Source organism: Grampus griseus (assembly GCF_964374135.1).
Source record: "Grampus griseus genome assembly, chromosome: 16".
Taxonomy (NCBI): Eukaryota; Metazoa; Chordata; class Mammalia; order Artiodactyla; family Delphinidae; genus Grampus; species Grampus griseus.
Window position 1 is genome coordinate 70,619,089 of NC_139010.1, and position 21,521 is coordinate 70,640,609.

Consider the following 21,521-nt stretch of genomic DNA (forward strand, 5'->3'; position numbering starts at 1 on the left):
TTTATCTGCTTTCCCACTCCAAGGAGATGTTGAGCTGTAACAAGAAGGGAATGGTATGGGGCTGGGGAGATGGGAGGTGGGTGTTAGACAAACGAGGAGAATTGTGCCCCGGAGACACCATGGCGAGAGACAGCAAACACATACACAAAGAATGTCATTGTTACATAACACAACAGAGATGTATAGGGGGAGTGTTAAGTCCAGGGGAAAAGTTCATTTCTCTTCATCATTCTTGTGGTTTAGTTGGTGAGAGAGTGCGTATCTCATGCTGGAATTGTCCCTTTGAGTCTCTGCTGGAAGAAGGTGGCCATCATTTCAGGCTCTCATTCCAACTTCATCTCTGGACCGCTGCCTCTTTCTTCTTTGTTTTTTTCCTTCTGGGTCAGCTCAGAGGAGGACGTACAGAGATGGGCCTTGCTCTGAAATACCTTCTGCATAAAGGATTCCCTGGGGGCAGAACTGCCTCTGTGCCCCAGGTCCCCATCATTGTCACTGACGGGAGGTCCCAAGGGCATGTGGCCCTGCCAGCCAAGCAGCTGAAGCAAAGGGGCGTCACCTGTGTTTGCTGTGGGGGTCTGCTTCCCAGTAAGAGATTTGGTCACGCGGGGTCAGCCCTCTGGGTCAGCCTGGGGACGTCGCAGCCATGGGAAGAGAGGGGAGCTGGGAAAACCATCCTGATCCTTCCTGGATCCGTTTTTTTGTCACTTTGCTGTATTGTTGCTGGCACAAGGGGACCGCCAAGTCTTTGGAAGTCTGAGAGTTTGCATCGTCTTTAATTTAGTCTGAATACTTGATTTCAAGTGTCAGAAACTTGACTCTAATTTATCTGGGCAGAAATGGAAGTTCATGGACTCATCCAACTGCACAGGGTGGGTCAGCAGCCAGATGCAGGAATAGACCTTCCTAGAGGAGAGGGGGGCACAGTTCCTCAATGCTCTCAACCCTGAAAATGGAGGTGACCTCAGTGGGGCTGTTGTCATTTGTGGGTATCAAGTGAAATGACTCTTGGTCTGGGCACTGTGCCTATACATAGAAATCTCTTTATTAATTTTAGTATAGTTGTTCCTTGGGGTTGGTTCTAGGACCCCTGTGGATACCAAAACCCATGGATGCTTAAGTCCCTTAGTTGGCCACCCATATCCATGGATGTGGAACCCACAGATACAGAGGACCAACTGTACATTATTTATTCTCTCAGTCAATAAATGTATGTTGTCTTCCTCGTGCCAGACACTGTTCTAGGTTCTCAGGATGCACAGACAGCAATACAAAGTCCCTGCCCTGATGGAGCTTCTGTTCTAGGAAAGGAGCTAGATTTAAAAAAAAAAAAAAAAAAGAAGTGAGTGAATAAATAAGTAACAGTTTCAGGTGGAAATAAAATTCAAAGGAGAAAAATAAAGTAGGGAAGAGGTTACAGAGTGATGGGAATAGAGAGGACAGCTGTTTTAGATAGGGGGGTCTGGCAAGGCTCCTTTGAAGAGTTCATTTTTGAGCAGAAACTTGAGTGAGGAACAAGCCTTCCAAATAACAGGGAAAAGAGCAGGCAAGGCAGGCAGATGGAAAGTGCAAAGGCCCTGAGGCAGTAGCTAGCTCGGTGTGTGATAGAAACAGTGAGACAGCCAGGAGTGGCTGGAGCCCAGCAACCAAGGGGTGAATTATAAGAAATAAGGTAGAAGAGGTGGGCAGGAGTTAGGTCTAGAGCTTTTGTGGGTTATTGTAGAGACTAAAGTTTGTAATGAGTAGTCTGGGAAGTCTTTGGGGTGGGGGGTTTGAGCAGGAAAATTACATGAATTGGCTTACATTTTTAGAAAATCACACTGACTGCAAGGTAGAGAGAATAGACTGGTGGGTGAGGCAGAGGGAGAAGCAATAATAGGGGCAGTGGGGAGTCTAGTTAGGAGGCCTTTGGAGCAGCTCACATGCAAGATTATGATGGTTTGCAGTAGGGAAGCAGCTGTGACCCCGCTGAGGAGTGGCTGGATTTAGGTTGCTTTTGGAAGGCAGAGCAATGGAGTGACCGGTGTATTGGATGTGGGTGTGTGAGAGAAGAATCAAAGATTTTGGCCTGAACTCCCGTGTGAATGGTGGTGCTATTTACTGAAAAGAGAAAGAGTGGGAAAGGAACAAAGGAAATTGAATTCTGTTTCAGACAAGTCAAGTTTGAGATGCGTATCAGCCATCTAAGTAGAGAAGCTGAGTAAAGAGTTGGATACGAGAGTCTGGAGCAGAGGAGAAAGGACAGGCATCGAGATTGAAACTGACGATGGTATTTAAAGCCTAAATAAGATCACCAGGAGCTGAGTGCTGCGTGGACCAGCAAGTGCAGAAAGAGGAAGAAGATAGAAGGGGACTGAGGTTGTAGGTACCATGGGGCTGCCCCGATTGTGCAGTGTCCTGGTGACGATGATGACAGCTACCACCACCATTATTGTTGTCATTGCCAGTAAGTTGGTATTAGACACAAGCTGCCTTATGGCTGGCTCTTTCTGTGTCCTCAGATATAAGGAGTATAAACCCCTTGAGAGAGGAGAGTGGGCGTTACTTCATGGCTCCCTGCCCACCCTCATCCCCACATAGGGCCAAATAGAGTGCCTTGCACGTAGTATTTGCCCAAAGGTTTGTCACTGAGGATAGACTCTCCCATGGGTGGAAATACTGGCCCGTTCTGGGGCTTTCTTCTCCAGCTGCTGGCTGGAGTAGCGCTTCTCAAACTATCTGTGGTGAAGGTCCAGTTTGTTTTTTTTTCTAATCCATCATGAACGGATACTTTTTTAAAAAAAAAATACAATAAAAATGAGTTGCTGGAAAGATGAAATAAAAACAAAATAGAAACTCAGATATTTATTATTTGACCCAACAGACATAAAATGACTGTCAAGTTGCTGTACGATTAGTTTCTAAATGCTTGGTGTCTATACTTACCGGATTCTGAATCAGGGGGAAACAGTTCGGGGCTCTTCACTGGCCCACAGACCGTATTTTGAGCATCCCTAGTGTAGGGAAATCAAGAAGCCATTGCTCAGAAGAGGGGGCACGGCTCAGATATGAAGACCTGAGCTGCAGACACAGGAAGCCTCTGAGAAAGCCTGTTGGATTTCCAGGGCTACCTGACCCCTCCCCACTCCTAGTAAGAGGCCAGCTCCCTGTTGACCAGTGGTTCTCCAAGTGTGTTCCTTGGACCAGCAGTAACAGCATCACCTGGGAGCTTGCTAGAAATGCACACACTCAGGCCCCACTGCATTGAGTCCAAAACTCTGGGGCAAAAGGAGCCTCGATCTGTGGTTTTTCTGGCCCCTCAGTGATTCTGATGCCGCCAAAGTCTGAGAACCACTGCAGTGTGAGATTAAAGACTGTTGCCCGTTCAAACTCTTTCCCCCTTTTAGTGTACATTGAGCCCCTTCTCTGATGGTTCTCAACTCTGGCTGAGCATCTGAATTACCCAGGGAGCTTTTAAGAAGGTCTGTTTGGGGGCCGGGAGAGCTAAGGGTGCGGCCCGACAGAGCTGCCCGCTCAATGCTAATGTGAGTCCGGAACTGAGGAGCCCCTCTGTGTGCCAGGCGCTGTCCCAGGTGCTGGGCAAAGTGTCTGGTCTCTGTGGCTTCAGAGGAGGATGGGGAGCTTTACATTAGGAGGTTTAGAGATACATGAAGGTTTTGCTGTATTGCCAAGCCGTGGTCTGTTTTGATGAATTTTTGATAGGCAGGATTCTAAATGTGTCACTGACTGCCTTGTCTTCTTAAAAACAGGTTTCTCGACATCATTTAACCCTTTCTTCATGCCCTACGGTCATCATCCCCCACAGCATTTCTGTTCTGGACACTAGCAGTGCCCTCTGATTGTGGAGCTATGCCAGCTCCTGCCTCTACACGGCCTCATGTTGCTGGCCTTTCAGTTCTTATTGCCACTATTTATAATTCTTCAGGATTTTTTTTTCTTTTCTGTTACTAGCTGTCCCTGTTTGTTCTTCTCTTGCTGTCACCTAGAACCACGTTCCTTCATTTCCTTTCTAGTTAAATTTATTTTTATTTTTGGCTGCGTTGGGTCTTCGTTGCTGTGCATGGGCTTTCTCTAGTTGCGATGAGCAGGGGCTACTCTTCGTTGCGGTGCGCGAGCTTCCCATTGGGTGGCTTCTCGTTGCACGGGCTCTAGGCGTGCAGGCTTCAGTAGTTGTGGTACCCGGGCTCAGTAGTGTGGCGCACGGGCTTAGTTGCTCCGCGGCATGTGGGATCTTCCCGGACCAGGGCTCAAACCCGTGTCTCCTGCATTGGCAGGCAGATTCTTAACCACGGTGCCCCCAGGGAAGCCCTCTGGTTAAATTTTTCTCATCAGCTATAGGTTGCAAAACCAGACGACTAAATCTGTTAGGACCCTGTCTCAAATAAGAGCCGACGGTTTGAGTGTGAGGCTCTCCTCTGAGGAAGTTCGGGGACTGGAGCGTGTGCACGTTATGACCCATGGCTGAGCATCCTCGAGGTCCTTCTGTGCTTCACTTCTAGACCTTACCTGCATCCTAGGTGGATGAGGTTGCAGCTCTGTGGCTCCTGCAGTAGTGGGTGGCGGGGCTGTCCACAGGGAGCCCAGCGTCTAGGAGACGGGTGGATAGGAGGTGGGTGAGTGTGGGGCGATGAGCCATTGTAACTTCTCGGCCGGGGACTTGGGGCACAGGTGGGAGGAGCTGCGCACGCTGGCCAGCAAGCCAAGGGAGCAGCACGTGCTGATGGCCGAGCAGGTGGAGGACACCGCCCACAGCCTCTCCAGCACCCTCGGCGGCTCTGCCACGTGCACCATTGCCTCTCCGGGTGAGTAAGGCCTTTCCGTGTGGAAAGGAGTGGCCTCGCCTGTATGGAAGCGGGATGGAGGTGAGGAGGGTTCCCCAAGGCCGGAGGTCCCCCTGAGAGGGAGGGAAGAGGAATGGAGCCCAGCAGCCTCGGCCCTGGGGCCCTCTGCTCTGTTCTACCGCCCTGTGTCAGGCCCTGTGGGGTTCTAGGCTGGGAATTCCGAACTTGTTGCACGGGGTAGAGAGGCTCAGATCTGGTGGGGTCCCCTCCCCTGCTGTCAGCACAGGGAGGCCTCATCTGGGGGTGAGATCCCTGTATTCCCAGTCATCTTTGTCAGGCTCCATCCAGGAGCTAGAGTGAAGTACGTTGTAAAAAAAAAAAAAAAAAAATGGTACACGTGTGCACAGGATGGAAGAGCGGTGTGGGGCGGGGCTTGTGCAGAGGAGATGCTCGGAGACCGGCTGCCCCTCCCCCGTGTACTCTGCCGGGAAAGAGCCAGGGCTGAGGGTCGTGGGCCCACCGGCGGAGGAAGGAGGCGTAACCCTGTCTTCCCTGCCTCGGGTATGCACGGTGGACACAGACTGCAAGGTCCAGCCTCACCCCTGTGAGCACAAGACGCTAGAGATGGTCAGGCAGCTTGCCGGCCAGGCCCCGTGCCGGAGGGGATCTCGGGGGACCAAGGCCGTGCTGGCTGCTCTCTGTCCCTTTTCCAGGTTTGTCCACAAGGTGTGGGGTCAGAGCCTGCGGGCAGGGCCTGGGCGGGGACGGCCAAGTGCTCATGGGCTGCAGGGAGAACGGCTCTCCGGGGCCTTGGCTGTGGAGTGTGTGACAGGGATCGGAGGAGACCTGGGAGGGAGGCAGGGACAGAGCTCCGGGGACCCAGGCAGGGGCACAGCTACTCAGTGTCAGAGCCTTTTAGACACACCGCCCAGGAGCCCCGGGCCTGGGTCCCAGCCATTCTGAAGGCTGGTAATTCAGCCAAAAGCTGGTCTGACAGGGCGGTGGTCTGGACTTGGGATAGTGGTCTGCTAATCTGGTCCCTCCGATCACCAGTTTCCACGTGTCTGGGGGCTGAGCAAGGCCAGAGGCTTACGGTGCTTCGATGGATTCCGGATGTGGAGACCGTGAAGAATGCTGGATTCTTCAGGGCCGGAGCTCAGGCATTCAAGGGCACCCGGCGCCTGGCTCTCAGCCACCGCCCCGCAGGCCCCCAGATCGTCCCCTTTATCCGGACCACCTTCAGTACGGCACCTGGTCAGGAGCTCATGACCTCGTCCTCTAGTCCTTTCTGGAGGGCCAGGGTAGCGTTTGAACCAGCTGCACCTTGGCCCCTTGGCCTGGCCTCAGCGATGAGATCAGAGCGTGCACAGCAGTGAGATGGAGCGGCTGAGAAGCCGTGAGGGCCGTGTTGGGTCGATGCAGAGTCCGAACGCCATCTCGGCAGGGAAGGGCGGTGCCCCCCATGTGGATCAGAGGAAGTGGGGCCTCGTGCCATGTCAGAGGCCACTAGAGGATCTCTTCCAAACCTGCACTTTCGAGTGAAAGGAGGTAGTTCTTCATTCCCTGGTGAACATGTTTAAGGACTCACTGTGAGCCAGGCAGGGTCCAGCGAGGAGGCAGGCACAGTCGCGGCCCCAAGAAGCTTGTGGTCCAGAGAGAGCCTCCCAAGTGCTGGGATGGGGCCTGTCCTCGCCACACGTCATGGAGGAGGGGTTGCTTGAGCAGTCTTAAAAGATGTGGGAACCAGGTAGCAGTGGGCAGAGGCGTCCAGAGCCGGGAGCCCTGGGAGAGGCTGGTGGGTAGAGTACACTTCATGGCTATGTGCTCAGACTCTGGGGGCATCACCACTAGTGAGCTGGGAACCTCCCGCTGTCTGTTTCCACATTCAGCAAGGGGGTGATAACAGGACCTGCCCCCGGAGGATTGCCAGGGGCACTCAGCGAGGTAATTCGTAGAATGCACTGACATTGCAGGCTCCTAGAATAATGCATATAGTAGGCTTTTCATCAATCCCCTCATTCAAGAAATACTCACCGAGGCTCTCCTAAGTTCCCAGCACTGCCCCAGGTCCTGGGGAATCAGCATGAGCGTCTCGGAAACAAATTTGCTCTCATGAGCAAGAGGCAGCAGTGAACAAAGTGAATACCTAAATGAACTATTAGGTGGTGGTAAGTGCAATAGGGGAAAGGATGCGGGGTGGGACAAGTAGAGGGTAGGGGTGCAGCTTTAATTAGAGTGGGCAGGGACCAGACCTGAGGGAGGTGGGGGACTAGCTGAGCACAGGCCCAGGCGAAGCCCTGTGGATAGTGTCTGCTCCACAACGCTGGCTCCTGTAGGCCTGGGTAGGGAGGGCAGGGCCCGTGGAGCTTTCTGGGCTAGGACCTGTGGTTTGATGAGGAGTAGACGTGGAGGGGGAGAAGAGTTCTCTTTAATGAGCTGGCAGCTTGGCACAGTTTTGATTTCAGCAACCCCTTGAGTTCGTAGTTGACTTGGCTTTTATCCCAAGTGGATGATTTGCCTCAGGAAAGCCCCCGCCCTAGAGGTGAGCCCAGTTAGCCTGCCCGCCAGGTGAGCAGCCCTGGGTGGGGTCTCCCCGGGAGAAGTGCTCTTTGGCAAGTTTTAGAGAACTTTGTCGCGAAGGCCCCAGGAGAATCTCCTTAGATGAGGCCATCCGTGGAGCTGCTGCAAGCCAAGAGGAGGGCTTTCTGCCCGAGGGATGAGGACCCACTCCTCTGTGGTTGGCCCATCGCCCTGCAGACTCAGGAGAGCCAGGGGGCAGAGGGCAGGATGCATGGGCTTTGGAGTGGGAGATGGAGTTCGGATCCCAGCTCTGCTGTGTTCTGGTAACCGTGTGACTTTGGGCAACTTAATTCAGCCCTGAACCCATTTCTCCATCTGGAAGAGGAGACTGCTGTCTCTCCAAGTAGCTGAGGCCTTGAAGTAACGATGGGGGATGGCGGGGGCATGGAAGCCAGCACAGGAATGGCGGCCCTTGTGTTGTCACAGAAGGTTGTCACTCACACCGACCTCAGAGGTCGTTGAGACCAGCCAGTGGTTTGCAAATCCTCCTGAGCTACGGAGCCTCCTATGGACACTTGTTATGCAGACCAGAAAAAGCACATCTGGGGTGGGGGCGTGGGGCTGGGGCACTGGGGGAGCCCTGGACAGTCCCCTTCCCTCTCCACTGAGGCTCTGAGGAACACAGTTGAAAACTAGAGAGTTGCTATATAGAAGAGGGAACAGAAGACCAGAGAAGGAAAGTAACTTGCCTGGGGTCACATAGCCAGAATGCAGTCGCCTAATCCCAGTATTTCCCACCCCCCACTCCTTGTGCTGGCCCCAGAAAGTAACTCGTAGTAGACAGCTGTTGCCGTAGTTCAGAGTATTGAACACAGATACCTCTAATTTCTGACATGATAGCCAGCTTCCATTATCTTTTTTAATTGTCTGAGTAGTTTGAAACATTTCCTACTCTATGTGCACACAAAAGTTGGGTAGAATCAGGAAAAAAAAAAGAACCAAGTCTGTCTTGACTTGCTTCTGCATTGGCATCTTGTTTCAGCTTTTAGTGTTTTAAACACCCTCTCCTGTTAAAACTTTGATCTCTACCATTTGTTTCCTTGGGTTGTAGCTGGAAGAGAGTGTTCTTAACCCACCCTGCCACCTGCTACAGGACCACCCGCCCAGGTACACTCTGCCTCTTGGATTCTCCTCTTCTTTCTGGCCCTGGGACTAGGCTGGCTCCCAAAGTGGCATTTACACTCCTGGGGTAGCACGTGGGGTTGGACTGAGCTCCAGGGCACAGGGACAGGCATTTTCAGAGGCAGAGGAACATGCTCATGCCATACTCGTGCCTCCCTTGGTCAGTGGTATATTTTCACTGAGAAAGGGAGTGAAGGCTTTGGAATTACTTCCTTAACCAGGGCCCCTTGCGTTGACAAGAGGCAGAGCAGGGCGTGCACTGAGCCCCAGCTGTGCAGACAGCCTCACATCTAGCACCAGACTCAGGGCAAGATACCTGAGCCTCACTTTCCTCCTCTGTAAAATGGGGGTAATGTTTGCCCCATGTCTGGGCTCCCCATTTCCCTGCTCTGGATGATAGGGGGTACCATACAAGGGATCCTAGGGAAGACTCAGTAGGTGATGTCCACCAAAGCGCTTCATTAGCGACACAGTCGCAAGCAAACAGGAGGACTTTTCAATACCATTAAGATCATGCAGGCTGGCTTCCCAACGGGCCCTCGCTGCTCCTCACCCCGGGGTCTAGTGCGTCTCACTGACCCAGGAGCACAGAAATCACACTGAAGTGTCTTGGCATCAGTGCTTGCGTAGATATGCTACTCCCGATGAGGTCGGGAGTCCGTCCCTCGGAAGCAGAGCCAGAGGCTTTGTGTGCAGGCAGGATGGTGCTTCCTGCCTGGGGTTAGGTGATCCTTCGGGCATCTTATTTTAAAGTTCTAACTTGGCTGGTCTCTGACACATGGGAGGAACTGAAAGTGGGGTTGTTTCTACTCAGAAATTAAAGCTCAAGGACTTACGGTTTTGGAACCAGAGTGACCTGTGTTTGAGTCCCAGCTCTGCCACTTTCCAAGTAGCTGACCTTCAGCACGTGACTTCTGTTCGTCAAGTTTCAGCTTCCTCGTCTGTGACACGGCGGTTCACAGTACCTGTTTCATCCAGTTGTATCAGTGAAGTGAGATTATACATGTGTAGCGCTTAGCACAATACCTGGCCCCATAATAGCTGCTCAGTTAAAGGCCACTGTTGATGCTGTTAATGAGCCCTCAGTTGTTTGCATGAAACTCCAACTGACAGAACTGCTGGCCTAGGAGCCCAGAGTTACCCTCGATAATTCCTACCTTCCAGAAGTGTATACTTTAATTACAATCATGTCACCACCAAGTAATAGATTAACATTTTTAAGGTATTGGGGGTTTGGACTCCTACATATAAATTTGGAGGTCGGGGGGGGGGCGGAATTCAGTCCATAACACGTGTTCCCAGTATCAGAGCCAGGAGCCAGATCCCATTGGCAGATCCCCAAGTGAGCCTGTAATTCGCACGGGGCCTTACTGAGCCCACCACTGAGTGTCTGGTATCACCTACACCCTAACCCCGCCTTACGTACCTCATTTACTTTCCTTTTCCTCTTTGCTACAGGTGTTGAGACTAATTTCCTAGTGCATCTGGGGAAAGAAAGGGGCTGGGCCCTGGTGTGGCTGGGTAGCCAAACCCCTTCGCATCTCTGGGCTGATGTGCCAGGCTGTTAACAGGCATCTCTCTGATAGGCCCCCGTGACTCGCAGCCCTGCCAGAATGGAGGCACGTGTGTTCCAGAAGGACTGGACCGGTACCACTGCCTCTGCCCGCCAGCCTTTGGAGGGGAGGCTGACTGCGGTACGTGTGCACAGGCCTTCCCAGACTCTGTTGGGGAGCAGTGGAGCCGGGGTTCCTGCTTCTCACCTGCCACCCTTTTAGCTACTAGGTAGGAACTGGCCCTGGAGTTAGGGCCACCTGCTTTTCAAGTATACCACTGATCTGATGTCTCAGATGATACACTGAGGGTTCCATGAAGAAGTAACTCAGGTGGTGGAGCTCCGGCTAGGACACGGCTCCTGGCTTCTTAGCTTTAGAATGGCTGCTGCTTGATCTGTGAGCATTGTGGAGCCCAGCTGCGGGCTGGAGCTGGCCGAACTGGGTCCTGGTTCTGGGCTGAGTCTCTTCTCCCCTCTTCCAAGAAGAGGAGGAGTGAGAAGCTTCAACCCCTTTTGGATTTAAAACTGTGAAATGAAGATTATAATAACTGGCTTTACCCCCTACGGTTATGGGAGTTTGAAATAAGATTCTTAGCACAATGCTTGACACGTAGGATGGGACTTGTTAAATAGTCACTTTTTAAAAACTGTAGTGCTGGGTCAGTTGGAGACTTATATGGGAAAAAGATATATATGTTGACTCCCTACCTCACAAGCTACACAAAAAATCAAGTCCAGATGGATCATAGATTTAAATGTAAAAGGCAAAGTTGTGAAACTTCTGGAAGAAAACATAGGAGCATATCTTCATGATCTTGGGGTAGACAAAGATTTCTCCAACAGGACACAAGAAGCACTAACCATAATGGGAAAAAGTTATAGAAAAATTTCTTTTGAAAGAGTGGTGAGATGGAGACACTTGGTGGGAGCCAGGGAGCTCTGTGTCCGGCTGTAGCTAACCCTGTGACCTGCACTGGTCACTAGGCCCTGAAGCCTCTGTGTCAGTGTCTCATCTCCCTCCTGGGAGGGAGGCGGCTCCGGCCCCACGTGGCTCCTGGGGGTCCCGGGTGGGACAGTGGTCTGCGTGCTCCACAGCGCGACGGCCGCTGTGATCCTGGCAGCCCCGAAGCTGAGCCTGGAGTGCAGAGCCGACGTCGTCTTCCCGCTGGCCGGCTCGGCGGCTGCCACCCCGGAGGGCTTCCTGTGGACCAAGGCCTCCGTGAAGCGGTTCGTGCCGGGGGCGCTGAGCGAGGGCTCCCGGGCATGCTTGGGTGTGGCCGTGCCCGTGGGCGAGTACCGGGACGTGCGGACCTGGTCAGGAGCCTCGACGACCTGCCCTTCGCTGGCGGCGCCATCCTGACAGGCCACGCCCCGCAGCAGGCGGCGGAGCGCGGCTTCCGGGAGCGCCGCCGGAACGGGCCTGGACCGGCCCCGCAGGGCCGTGGTCCTAATGACCGAGGCGCACTCTCAGGACCAGGTGGCCGGCCCGGCGACTTTCGCCAGGGCCTGGGAGCTGCTCCTGCTGGGCGTGGGCAGCGAGGCCGTGCGGGCAGACGTGGAGGAGGTCACTGGTAGCCCGGCGTGCGTCATGATCGACGCTGGCCCGGAGGACCTGTGCCGCCAAATCCCGAAGCTGCGGGGAAAGCTGTGCAGCCAGCAGCGCCCAGGTAAGGACCAGTCCTGCACCGGCGCCAGCTGCGGGCCGGCCTCGCCCAACCCAGGGGCCGGCTGGCCAGTGGCAGGCCCTTCCTCCCTTTGGTAGCGACTTCACCAGGGCCTGTACTGGGGGCCGCAAGCACGGCCCGACTCTTCTGTATGCTAGCCTTGTGATGAGTAACTTCTCAGTTTACTGGTCAGTAAAATTGGACTAACGTAGTACCTAGTACCTCCAGAGGGGCTTTCGTGAGGATTAAGTAAGGCAAGCACCGTGCACACTAGTACACAGTAAGCTCAGAGTGTACGCTCAGAATTGTAGGTATCGCTGTTTATTATTGTTATTTATTGTTGTTAACAAGGAGTTCTGAATCTTCAGTCTTCAGCTGAAATGTCGCTCCTCAGAGGAGCCCCAACCCCATCCTTACCCACCCGTGCCGCCCCCGCTGGTCCCTCATAGCACCCTGCTCCTTCCCTCCATGGCTGCTCACATAGTTTGTAATTCTTTGTTGGTTTCATGTTTGTCAGCCGATCAAGGACAGGCACTGGCAGTTTTGTCCACATGGTATAATTAGTGCCTTGTATACAGTGCACGGCACGTGGAGGGCACTCGGTAATGGCACAGATGAGGCCCCGGAGCTCAATGGCTTACGCACAGCGGACGTTTATTCCTCTCACATAACAGTTCAGAGGTGAGCGGCCAGGGCCCGCAGGGTGGCTCGGCTCTCTTGTGGTTCCACCTCTAACTCCAGGTCACTGTTTCTCAGACAGCAGGAAGAGGGCAGAGGGGAAGTGGAAGGCAAGCAGCTTCCTTTTGAGGACATAACTTGGAAATCACACAATTACTTGCAATCACAACCCACTATATAGAACTTGTCACGTGGCCACACCCGGCTGCCAGGGAGGCTAGGAATGTGGTCTAGCTGAGCATTCGCGTGTCCTGCTACCATTCTAGGAGAGGGTGGAGGACGGATACTGCAGTGCACAGACAGCAGACCGGCTGACCTGGGCTCCGCTCACCCCGGAGCAGTCCTCACTTTGCTGCCCACTGAGGTCCACTCTGCTTGTTCTGCAGGCTGCCAGGCCCAGTCGCTGGACCTGGTCTTCATGTTGGATGCCTCGGCCTCTGTGGGGCCCGAGGACTTCGCCCAGATGCAGAGCTTCGTGAGAAGCAGTGTCCTCCGGTTTGACGTGAACCCTGACGTGACACAGATTGGCCTGGTGGTGTATGGCGGCCAGGTCCAGACAGCCTTTGGGCTGGACCCCCACCTCACCGGCACTGCGGGCCAGGAGCCAGGCCCCCTACCTGGGTGGGGTGGGCTCAGCAGGCACGGCCTTGCTGCACATCTATGACAAGGTGATGACGGTCCGGAGGGGCGCCCGGCCTGGTGTCCCCAAGGCTGTGGTGGTGGTCACGGGTGGGAGGGGGCAGAGGACGTGGCTGTCCCTGCCCAGGAGCTGAGGGACGACGGCGTCTCTGTCTTGGTGATGGGCGTGGGGCCCGTCCTGAGGGAGGCACTGCGGAGGCTCCCACGTCCCTGGGACTCCCTGATCCACATGGCAGCCTACGCAGACCTGAGGCACCACCAGGACACGCTCATGGAGTGGATATGCAGAGGTGAGTGGGGGGCGATCCACACCCTCCGGGCCGCCTCCAAGGGAGGACCTCAGCCCGAGCCTTCATGTACATCATTACAGGGACAGCAACTCCTCCCAACTGCTGGGCGCTTTCCACGTGCCGGGCTTTATGCTAAGTGCCACACTTGCACGAATGTCACTCACCTGACATTTAAGGTGCAGCTAATTTAACACAGGCACCTCTTCCCAAACTTGAGAATGTATGCACCCCACTTAAAAAGAAGACGTCACTAGGATACCCATAGGACCCCGGGTTGGCACTGACCTTGGTAGGAGCAGACACAGCCAGGACAGCCTGACTCCAAGCCTGCCTTTTGCCAGTGACATCCTTTCCACTTTTTAAAAAGCATGTGGCCACGATAATAACAATAAGCACTGCTGTGCGCACGGCCCACCCTAGAGAGGGAGTCTCTGTACACGTGTAGGAAAGCTGGGTGGAAGTCGGGTCTTTGACCGGCCATGCAGTATGGGGCCCAACTAACCTGTGGCTCAAAGGCCCATGGAGCCACTAAGATGTGTAAAACTCTGCTCTGGTGGCCTCGCCTCTGTACTGGGCTTCCTTAGAGCGGGGTCTTCGGGGCCAGCCCAGGCTGGGTCTGCTGGCACGTGCTCCCTTGCAGAAGCCAAGCGGCCAGTTAACCTCTGCACACCCAGCCCGTGCATGAGTGAGGGCACCTGCGTCCTGCACAATGGGAGCTACCGCTGCGGGTGCCGCGATGGCCGGGAGGGCGCGCACTGCGAGAGCCGTGAGTGGGGCACCTGCGTGCACGTGGGAGCTGGGGTGCTGTTCTGAGAGTCCTGAGCCCCAGGGCCACAGCCAAAGGAGGCTCTAGGGCATCAGTGGAAGGAATCAATCATTTGTTCGTTCATGCAGGAAACATTCAGTGGGTGCCTCCTACATCCCAGGTGCTATTCTAGGTGCAGGGAACAGAGCAGGAAGCAGGACAGAGAATCTCTGCCCTCGTGGAGCTTCCATTCTAGTGAGGGAGACAGCAAATAAGTACAGCACGAAGTGTATTATATGGTGCTGAGCACACACTCTGATTGATGAAAATTGATGACTGGGAGGGAGGAGCAAGTGGACCCAGACTAACTGAAAGGCAGGCAGAGGATGTGGCACGGGTACAGGTGGGTGGGTAGATGTGGCGGTGGAAGTCGGTGGGAGTTCCGAGCGTTTCTTTTTTTTTAAAATGTTGAGCCTTCTTTTTTTAATTTATTTTTATTTTTGGCTGTCTTGGGTTTTTGTTTCTGTGCAAGGGCTTTCTCTAGTTGTGGCAAGCGGGGGCCACTCTTCATCGCGGTGCACGGGCCTCTTACTGTCACAGCCTCTCTTGTTGCGGAGCACAGGCTCCAGACGCACAGGCTCAGTAGTTGTGGCTCACGGGCCTAGTTGCTCCGCGGCATGTGGGATCTTCCCGGACCAGGGCTCAAACTCGCGTCCCCTGCATTAGCAGGCAGGTTCTTAACCACTGCGCCACCAGGGAAGCCCCCGAGCGTTTCTGTTTGCTCAGCTGAGAGAGAGGATGGGGAGACATGGAGGTTGAGGAGGGAAGAGAACTAGTAACTGTCTAGGAGAGAAGGGGCCCAGAGTGAGGACGTAGAGAATGATCGTTGGGCAGCACTCTGGCCCACCTGTGGCCGCCGTTCATGAATTTAAAGTTACAACAGCAGCGGCAGCCAGAGGATGATTCCCACTGGAGCCCTGGGTTTTCAGGCACTGGTAGAGGTGGGCTTCCTGATACCAGGCGTGATGTGAGGGGCACCTCTTCCTTGGCTTACGGAGTAAGAGCAAGGCATGATGGGGCCCGTGAGGCAACTAGTTGGTTGAGAAGAGGACTCAGACACTCCTCGTGTCCTCAAAGTTCACTTCTTTCCCAGGGACCTTGAGAGGAGATGCCCTCAAGGCACGTGGCCCCAGCCGAAAGCCTGCAGGAGGGCAGCAGCTGCCCCCCTCCCGGCTGCTACCAAGAAGGCCTGGGTTCCCTGGGCGCTGAAAGGGGGCCTGCCCTCAGTGGAGCATCCTGTCCTGTGGGGTCCTTTGCGTGTCTGCCTTCAGCCCTGTCCAGAACCCTCCTGCCCACTCTCCTGACCCAGGGAGAAGAGAGGGCCCAGCTGCAGACGGTGCTGCCTAGGGACACAGTAGCAGCTGATATCGCCCCTAACGACGATGTTGAAAATTCTTCAGGTGTAAGTACTTACTTTGCTGACCTAGTTGAACGCTGCTGAGCTGGTGTCATCTGCCACCTTTCCCCTGAGGAGGAACAGAGGAAACTGGAGACTTTCGATGGCCTGTTTGAAGCTCACTTTTCCCACAACAGATGCTAAGTAGAACGTTGTTGGGACAGTCATGCCCAACAGAAGGCAGTGATGAGAGTGTCACTCGGACCCCCGACGTGATGACACTTCAAGATAGACAAAGGGTGGACCTTGAAACACATCTTTCTCCTAAGATGTCCCAGAGGGATTCATTCTTAGTTTGAAAAGGGGCTTGAGTGGCATTTGTGACTAGTTTTGGTGACTGGATCCGCGTGTGGGAGTTGGAAAGGCCCCAGGCTGGAAGGTGACTGATTAACCAGCTGTTTGGCCTTGGGGGAGGGGCTGAGTGTGCAAACGGCCCTGGTCTCCAGGGGCCACGTGAGCTGGGCCTGGGCACTGGGCAGCAGTCCCTTCGAGGGGCTTCTCAGCCTTTACTTAGGAGGGTTAATTGCGGGGTGTTTCTTGAGTGCTTGTCTTACTCTGCCCTTTGGGGGCAAAAAGGAGTAGAATTCTTAAACTCAGTCAATATAGAACAAAGAAACTTGGAGGAGTTTTGTTTTTTTAGGCGTAGATCTTATTCTGCTTGGTTTTAGGTTTTTTTTTTTAGACCTGGTTTTGAAAGGAATATTTCAAGAAGTAATGTTGGTTATTTATTTAACAGGAGTTTTTGTACCTAAATGGCAAAGAGGCTTAGTTTGAATATTTTTTTGGTGAACTGGATATTTCCTTACCCCACAGTATTTAGGAATCAGTTCTCCCCCTGGGTGGTCGTGTTGGGAGTTGGGTTTTTGGTAGAAGCCTTTGTAGACCTCTGATTTAAATCCAAATACTTTCTCACAGTTTTTATTTTTAAAGTAAATACTTTAATGTGATGTTTTATAGGCAAACATTCAAGGCTACCTTGGTTTAAGTATTGCTTAGCTTTAAGAATTTTAGGATTTCTGGTGCAATAAAAGTACTTGAAAGGTCACCACCATGGTTCTGTTAGACGTTAAAAAGTCCTGTGTGCCGAGCACTGTGCATGACAGTCATTTGCGTTCAAGGGATATTTTCATTCCTATTATTGCTTTTGCCTTGGCAGAAGGTGACATCAGAGCAGGGTCACATGCCCACCTGGCAGGTGCCGATAGGTGATGTCTGAATTTACATGAACCCCTTGTCTTTATATTAACAGCAGTTTAATCGTTTCATAGTGTAGGCTTTTTGTCTGGTTCAGGGCTGACATTTTGATGTCCCATTTGAATTGGACTTAAAAAACCCCCCACAAAACTGTGGTCCCTGGGCTTACATATCAAAGCCTTTACTGTTGCTATTTTTAGGTCCCAGCCCTTGAAACTTTACCTTTTCTAGTGAAGGTGTGAAGAGTTCAACCCTTTTGGGGTCCCAGTAGCGGCAGAGGGAATTCCTAACAAGATAGCCTTAAGTGATCTTTTCCCAGCCAACCCTTTTTCTTTCTTTTAAAATAAATTGGCTTTTAATTACACATGTAATATATAAATATGTTCTCCTTGGAAAAGCTTAAACACTGCAGATAGATCATAAATCTTTTATTTTCTCCAAATGATCCTTATTCCAGCCAACTTGCTAAATGCTCTAGTTCTAATAGTTGATTATTTGATTCTCTTGCTTTTTTAGAAAGACAGCATTTACAAGTAATAACAGATTTGTCTCTTCCTTTTGAAATCTTATACTGCTTTTTCTTGTCATCTTGCATTGTCTAGAACCTTCAGAATCATGTTTTAAGAAGTAGTGGTAACAGCATGCATCTGGTTCTTGACTTGAAGGGACTTTTTCATCATGATGTTCTGTGGATTACTTGATAAGGAATGTTTACTTCTATTCCTAGCTTACAAAGAGTGTTTATTAGGAGTGTTGAGATTTGTGGTTTGCTCTTCTGCTTCCTTTCAGAAGATGTTTTTTCACATTTAATCGGTTAATATGATAAATTACCCATTAGTATATTTTCAGTTGTTGAATCACCTTTGATTTCTTGGGTGAATGCTGTCTGGTCGCAATACCTGATTCTTTAAGCACTGTTGAATTTCTTTTGCCAATACTTTAAAGCTTTTGTTCATCTGTGTTCAAAAATGAGATTTTCTTTTGCAATATGTGTTAGCATAGCTCTGATACAAAATTCTAACTTTCTAAAATGAAAACTATATAGTCCTCAGACTTTCAAGCTGCTATATTCATAGTGTTTGCTTATAATTTAAAAAGTCTCGTCAGTATCTGTACTTAAGGCCTCCTTTTCAGTTCTGCCATTTAATACTGCCCTAGGCTGTCTTTTTATTGTATTCGCCTTTTCAATGAGCCAGAAGTTTGGTTTTGTCATTTTTAAAAAAGTTATTTATTTATTTTGGCTCTGTTGGGTCTCCGTTTCTGTGCAAGGGCTTTCACCATTTGCGGCAAGCGGGGACCACTCTTCATCGCGGTGCGCGGGCCTCTCACTATCGTGGCCTCTCTTGTTGCGGAGCACAGGCTCCAGACGCGCAGGCTCAGTAATTGTGGCTCACGGGCCCAGTTGCTCCGTGGCATGTGGGATCCTCCCAGACCAGGGCTCGAACCCGTGTCCCCTGCATTGGCAGGTAGATTCTCAACCACTGCGCCACCAGGGAAGCCCTGGTTTTGTCATTTTTAAAACCAGCATGTTTATGCTATAAACTTTCTTAATTATTACTACTAAGGCAACTTTCCAAGTACTGGTACCTTTTTTTCCCCCAGGAATTATTTAGGAGTGTGTTTAATTTCTAGGAGTACTGATTTTCAACCACTTATATATGGTCAGCCTCTAAAGATGTTTCCCTTGTGTTAATTTTACTATTAAAATCTTCTTTCAGCCTTACCTATGCTACTTGAGTTAAGGAGGCTTAAAGTCTCCTGCTAAGAGCCCACCTTGTAGTTCTACCAGTTTTTACTGCACATAGTGTGAAGTTCAGTGCATAGATAACCATGATGTTTCCCCCCTTTAAGTAGAAGTCTGCCAGGCCTTGCCCCATGTCTTTCCATGAAATACAAGAAAATCCAAAATACAATTAACATTTTATTAAAAAAAAAAACCAAAACTAACTCACCACTTGGGACACCAAGTGTTTATGACAAAGGAAATAAATGCCCTGGGATTAGAAAGACAATAAGACTCAAAAGACCTTTAGTTCTCAGGAACCAGTGTTAAAGAACTCTGATTCAGAACCCCCAGAAATGAGGCTGAGAGATGACAGGTGAAATGTTCCAACCTGTGTTAACCAATGTGTTCCAACCTGTGTTAACCAGTGCCATCAGAAGAGAAGAACGGGCAACACAAAGAACAGCACTGCCAATTTTAAGAGAAGAAAGAGACCACCAGAAACAAAACTCGCCCCTCTTTTTCTTGGATAAGGGCCTGGACATCGAGCACAACTTAAGAAAACAGGGACTAAGAGAACATTATACTAAGTAACTCTTCTCTTAGAAATCGCCTCACCGCAGGACTGAATCTGTAAACACAGGGTAATCTTGTTTCTATGGTAATGTAAAATGTCAGTTAAATCTCAACAGTCACTTTTCACTGTTCTAAATTACAGGATTTGAAACTTTTTTTTCTATGTAATACAGCATCACTTAAAATTTTATTTAAAAGCAATTGGTTCTGGCCTGCTTTAGCCTGAAAAAAGTCCTTAATTTACTGGCAACAGTGCCTCAGCTTGGTCCCAAATGTTTTCCCCGTTACCATTTCTCAAAAAACCATAGATGGCTTTACACAGTTGAAGACAAGGACGGTTTAACCCCTGACGCTGCTAAGAATCAGATAGGGGTTTAGACCTTCTCAATCACCAAAGCCATGTGACCAGTGGGACAGGGCCCTGCTACCTTAATTTCTCTTCCACCAAAGTCTCCACATCAGAATCTTTTCACTTAAAAAGCTTGATAAAGCAATTGCTGAAAACTTCAAGGAAGAAACACAGAATACCCCTAAATACAGCAATGTAATGTTTACAACCAATAGACTTAGGTCTCCAAACAAGTCTTTTTTGTTGTTGTTGTCGTATTACTTCCTTTGGCTCTGCAAAGGGACAGAGCCTCCTCTTAGCTGAAGTTTTCCATTCATAGAACCCCAGTCCTTCCTTTTTCTTGTAAACAGACTCACCCTTTTACAGAGTTGCTGCTTTAACGAAGACTGTAATGAAGCAGGATTGTCACCAAGGTCCATATTGACAGGAGAGTCTCTAGATGAAGTTTGTTTCCTAACTTGCTCCTTTCTTCTCCCATTCCTAGGGTACCATTCAAACACCAGCGTCCCCCCAAAAGAAGAAAGTTAGTTATCCTCCGTAGCCAACCTACATATTCCTAGAAGAAGCTAGGAATAGAGACGCCAATTAAGTAAGGTTCAACCCCTGCGTGTCCCCCACTGCTTGGAGCACGTGTTCAGAGATTTCTGAGGCCCTGGAGCAGCAGAGAGGGAGGTGAGTGATGTCTGCCGTGGCAGTGGCTCGTGTGCTTGCATGGATTTAATACTTAGTCATTGGTGCAGGTGCCTCAAAATATCTCCTGCAGGTAATAAGCAGGATAAAAATAAGGAGCAGAGTTTGCCAAGAACACAGGCAGCTCTAGGCATGCTCTTGACTGTATAAATGAGTCAAGGATTCATAACACTTTTTGTCTAGCCCTCAGGCAAAAACCCAGCAATGGGCACCTGCTCCGTTTACGCCTTTTACTGAGCCTTTGTCACCAGCCGGCCGGATGGATGGCTTTAGGCAAATCCGACACCTGTCTGAATCTGCTGCTTTGGTTTTCATGGCAGAAGTCCTTCAGAGTCACTGAGGTTTTTTTTAATTGGAAAACTGTCCAGCGCCAGTCTGTCTCTGAACTGCAGCTCTCCCCCAGACTCTACTGATATCACGTGGCGGGCAGTGCAGGGATTCACGCGCCCTCAGGCTGACTCGTAAGGACACTGAACCAAGCACAAGCACCTTTCTGGTTGGTCAATGCCAAAGACACAGCAAAGCCCCAGCCCCTGCCTCTTGCTGCTGAGAGCAGAGCCCCCACTCGAAGCTGGAAAGTGCCACCCGCCTCAGAAGGGCCCCACCATAGTGACAGTTCTGCTGCCACCCGTGGCCCAGAAGGAGGCCGGGAACGACCGCTTACCTTGGCTTTCTGGAGGACGGTGCCTTTGCCTGTGACCATGACCGACAGAGGCCTGTTCTTGAGCGCAGTTGCAGAGTTGACTGGGGTACAGTCCGGGGCAGGAGTCGAGGTGGCAGCTTTGGGCTGTGGTCACAGGAGAGAGGGAGGGCTGAGTTCAGGGCGGGGAGGGTGACCCAGTCCCCAAGCCCAGTCCAGGAGGCCCTGCAAGCAGCTCAGAGGAACGCGGCTCCCAGACTCACTCGGGGGCTCACGTTCTCCAGGTGGGTGGTGTCTACAGTTGTGCCCAGCGTCACGGGCCCGGCCTCGGCCTTCTTCAGGCTGTCCTTCACCTCCACAATGCTGAGCTCCAGGTCCACGCGCCTGCGCTCCTCCACCCTGCACTCCTCATCGATCTCCTTCAGCTTCTCCTCCAGGCTGGCTGCCGCCCCCTTGTCTGCAGAGAGAAGCCAGTCGGCTGCAGGGAACAAACAGCCCTTCAGCCAGAAGCCCCACCAGGGGGAGGGCAGGATTCGCACACGCTCTGCCGGAACAGGACCCCAAGTGGCCCCGGACCACAGGTCTGGCTCCAACACTCAGGGCTGGGATGGGCCTCTGGGTGATGGGCGGCCTCCCAGCCCAGGTCCTGTGTCCGCACTCCACAAAGGCTGGGGAGGCCCCAGAAGAAGAGCTCTGCCTTCACGAGAGGGCCTGAACCTGAGTCCTAAGTCCCTTCTGGTAGAGAGACTCTCAGTTGTTTCGATACCTGCTATTGTGACAGCGACCCCAAAGGGACAGAGGAGCTTTATTAATGACCCTTGGAGGATGGCTGGGCCATTGCAGCC

At 51.7% G+C, this 21,521-nt stretch overlaps 2 protein-coding genes across 3 annotated transcripts in view; one reads left to right on the top strand and one right to left on the bottom strand.

Moving 5' to 3' along the window:
• Window positions 1–15,317, top strand: part of VWA2 (von Willebrand factor A domain containing 2) — a gene marked incomplete at both ends in the record, with an annotated part of 57,671 nt that extends 42,354 nt beyond the window's left edge. The window contains 14 exon segments of the mRNA XM_082672971.1: window positions 392–557; window positions 559–585; window positions 4,664–4,799; window positions 5,359–5,491; window positions 8,410–8,465; window positions 10,067–10,174; window positions 11,154–11,336; window positions 11,339–11,430; window positions 11,432–11,699; window positions 12,761–12,959; window positions 12,961–13,106; window positions 13,109–13,303; window positions 13,944–14,069; window positions 15,202–15,317. Coding sequence (XP_082529097.1) covers window positions 392–557; window positions 559–585; window positions 4,664–4,799; window positions 5,359–5,491; window positions 8,410–8,465; window positions 10,067–10,174; window positions 11,154–11,336; window positions 11,339–11,430; window positions 11,432–11,699; window positions 12,761–12,959; window positions 12,961–13,106; window positions 13,109–13,303; window positions 13,944–14,069; window positions 15,202–15,317 — 1,951 coding nt within the window.
• A 3,289-nt stretch (window positions 15,318–18,606) lies between these two features.
• Window positions 18,607–21,521, bottom strand: part of AFAP1L2 (actin filament associated protein 1 like 2) — a 98,654-nt gene continuing 95,739 nt past the window's right edge. Inside the window, exons 19-21 of one of the 2 annotated variants that reach the window (XM_082674113.1) lie at window positions 20,952–21,133; window positions 20,701–20,823; window positions 18,607–19,826 (exon numbers count right to left, since the gene is read on the bottom strand). In XM_082674113.1, the coding sequence (XP_082530239.1) occupies window positions 19,800–19,826; window positions 20,701–20,823; window positions 20,952–21,133 (332 nt within the window). In that variant the 3' untranslated portion in view covers window positions 18,607–19,799. Of the gene's footprint in view, window positions 19,827–20,700; window positions 20,824–20,939; window positions 21,134–21,521 lie in introns of both variants that reach the window. The other variant, XM_082674112.1, reaches the window with a different exon arrangement.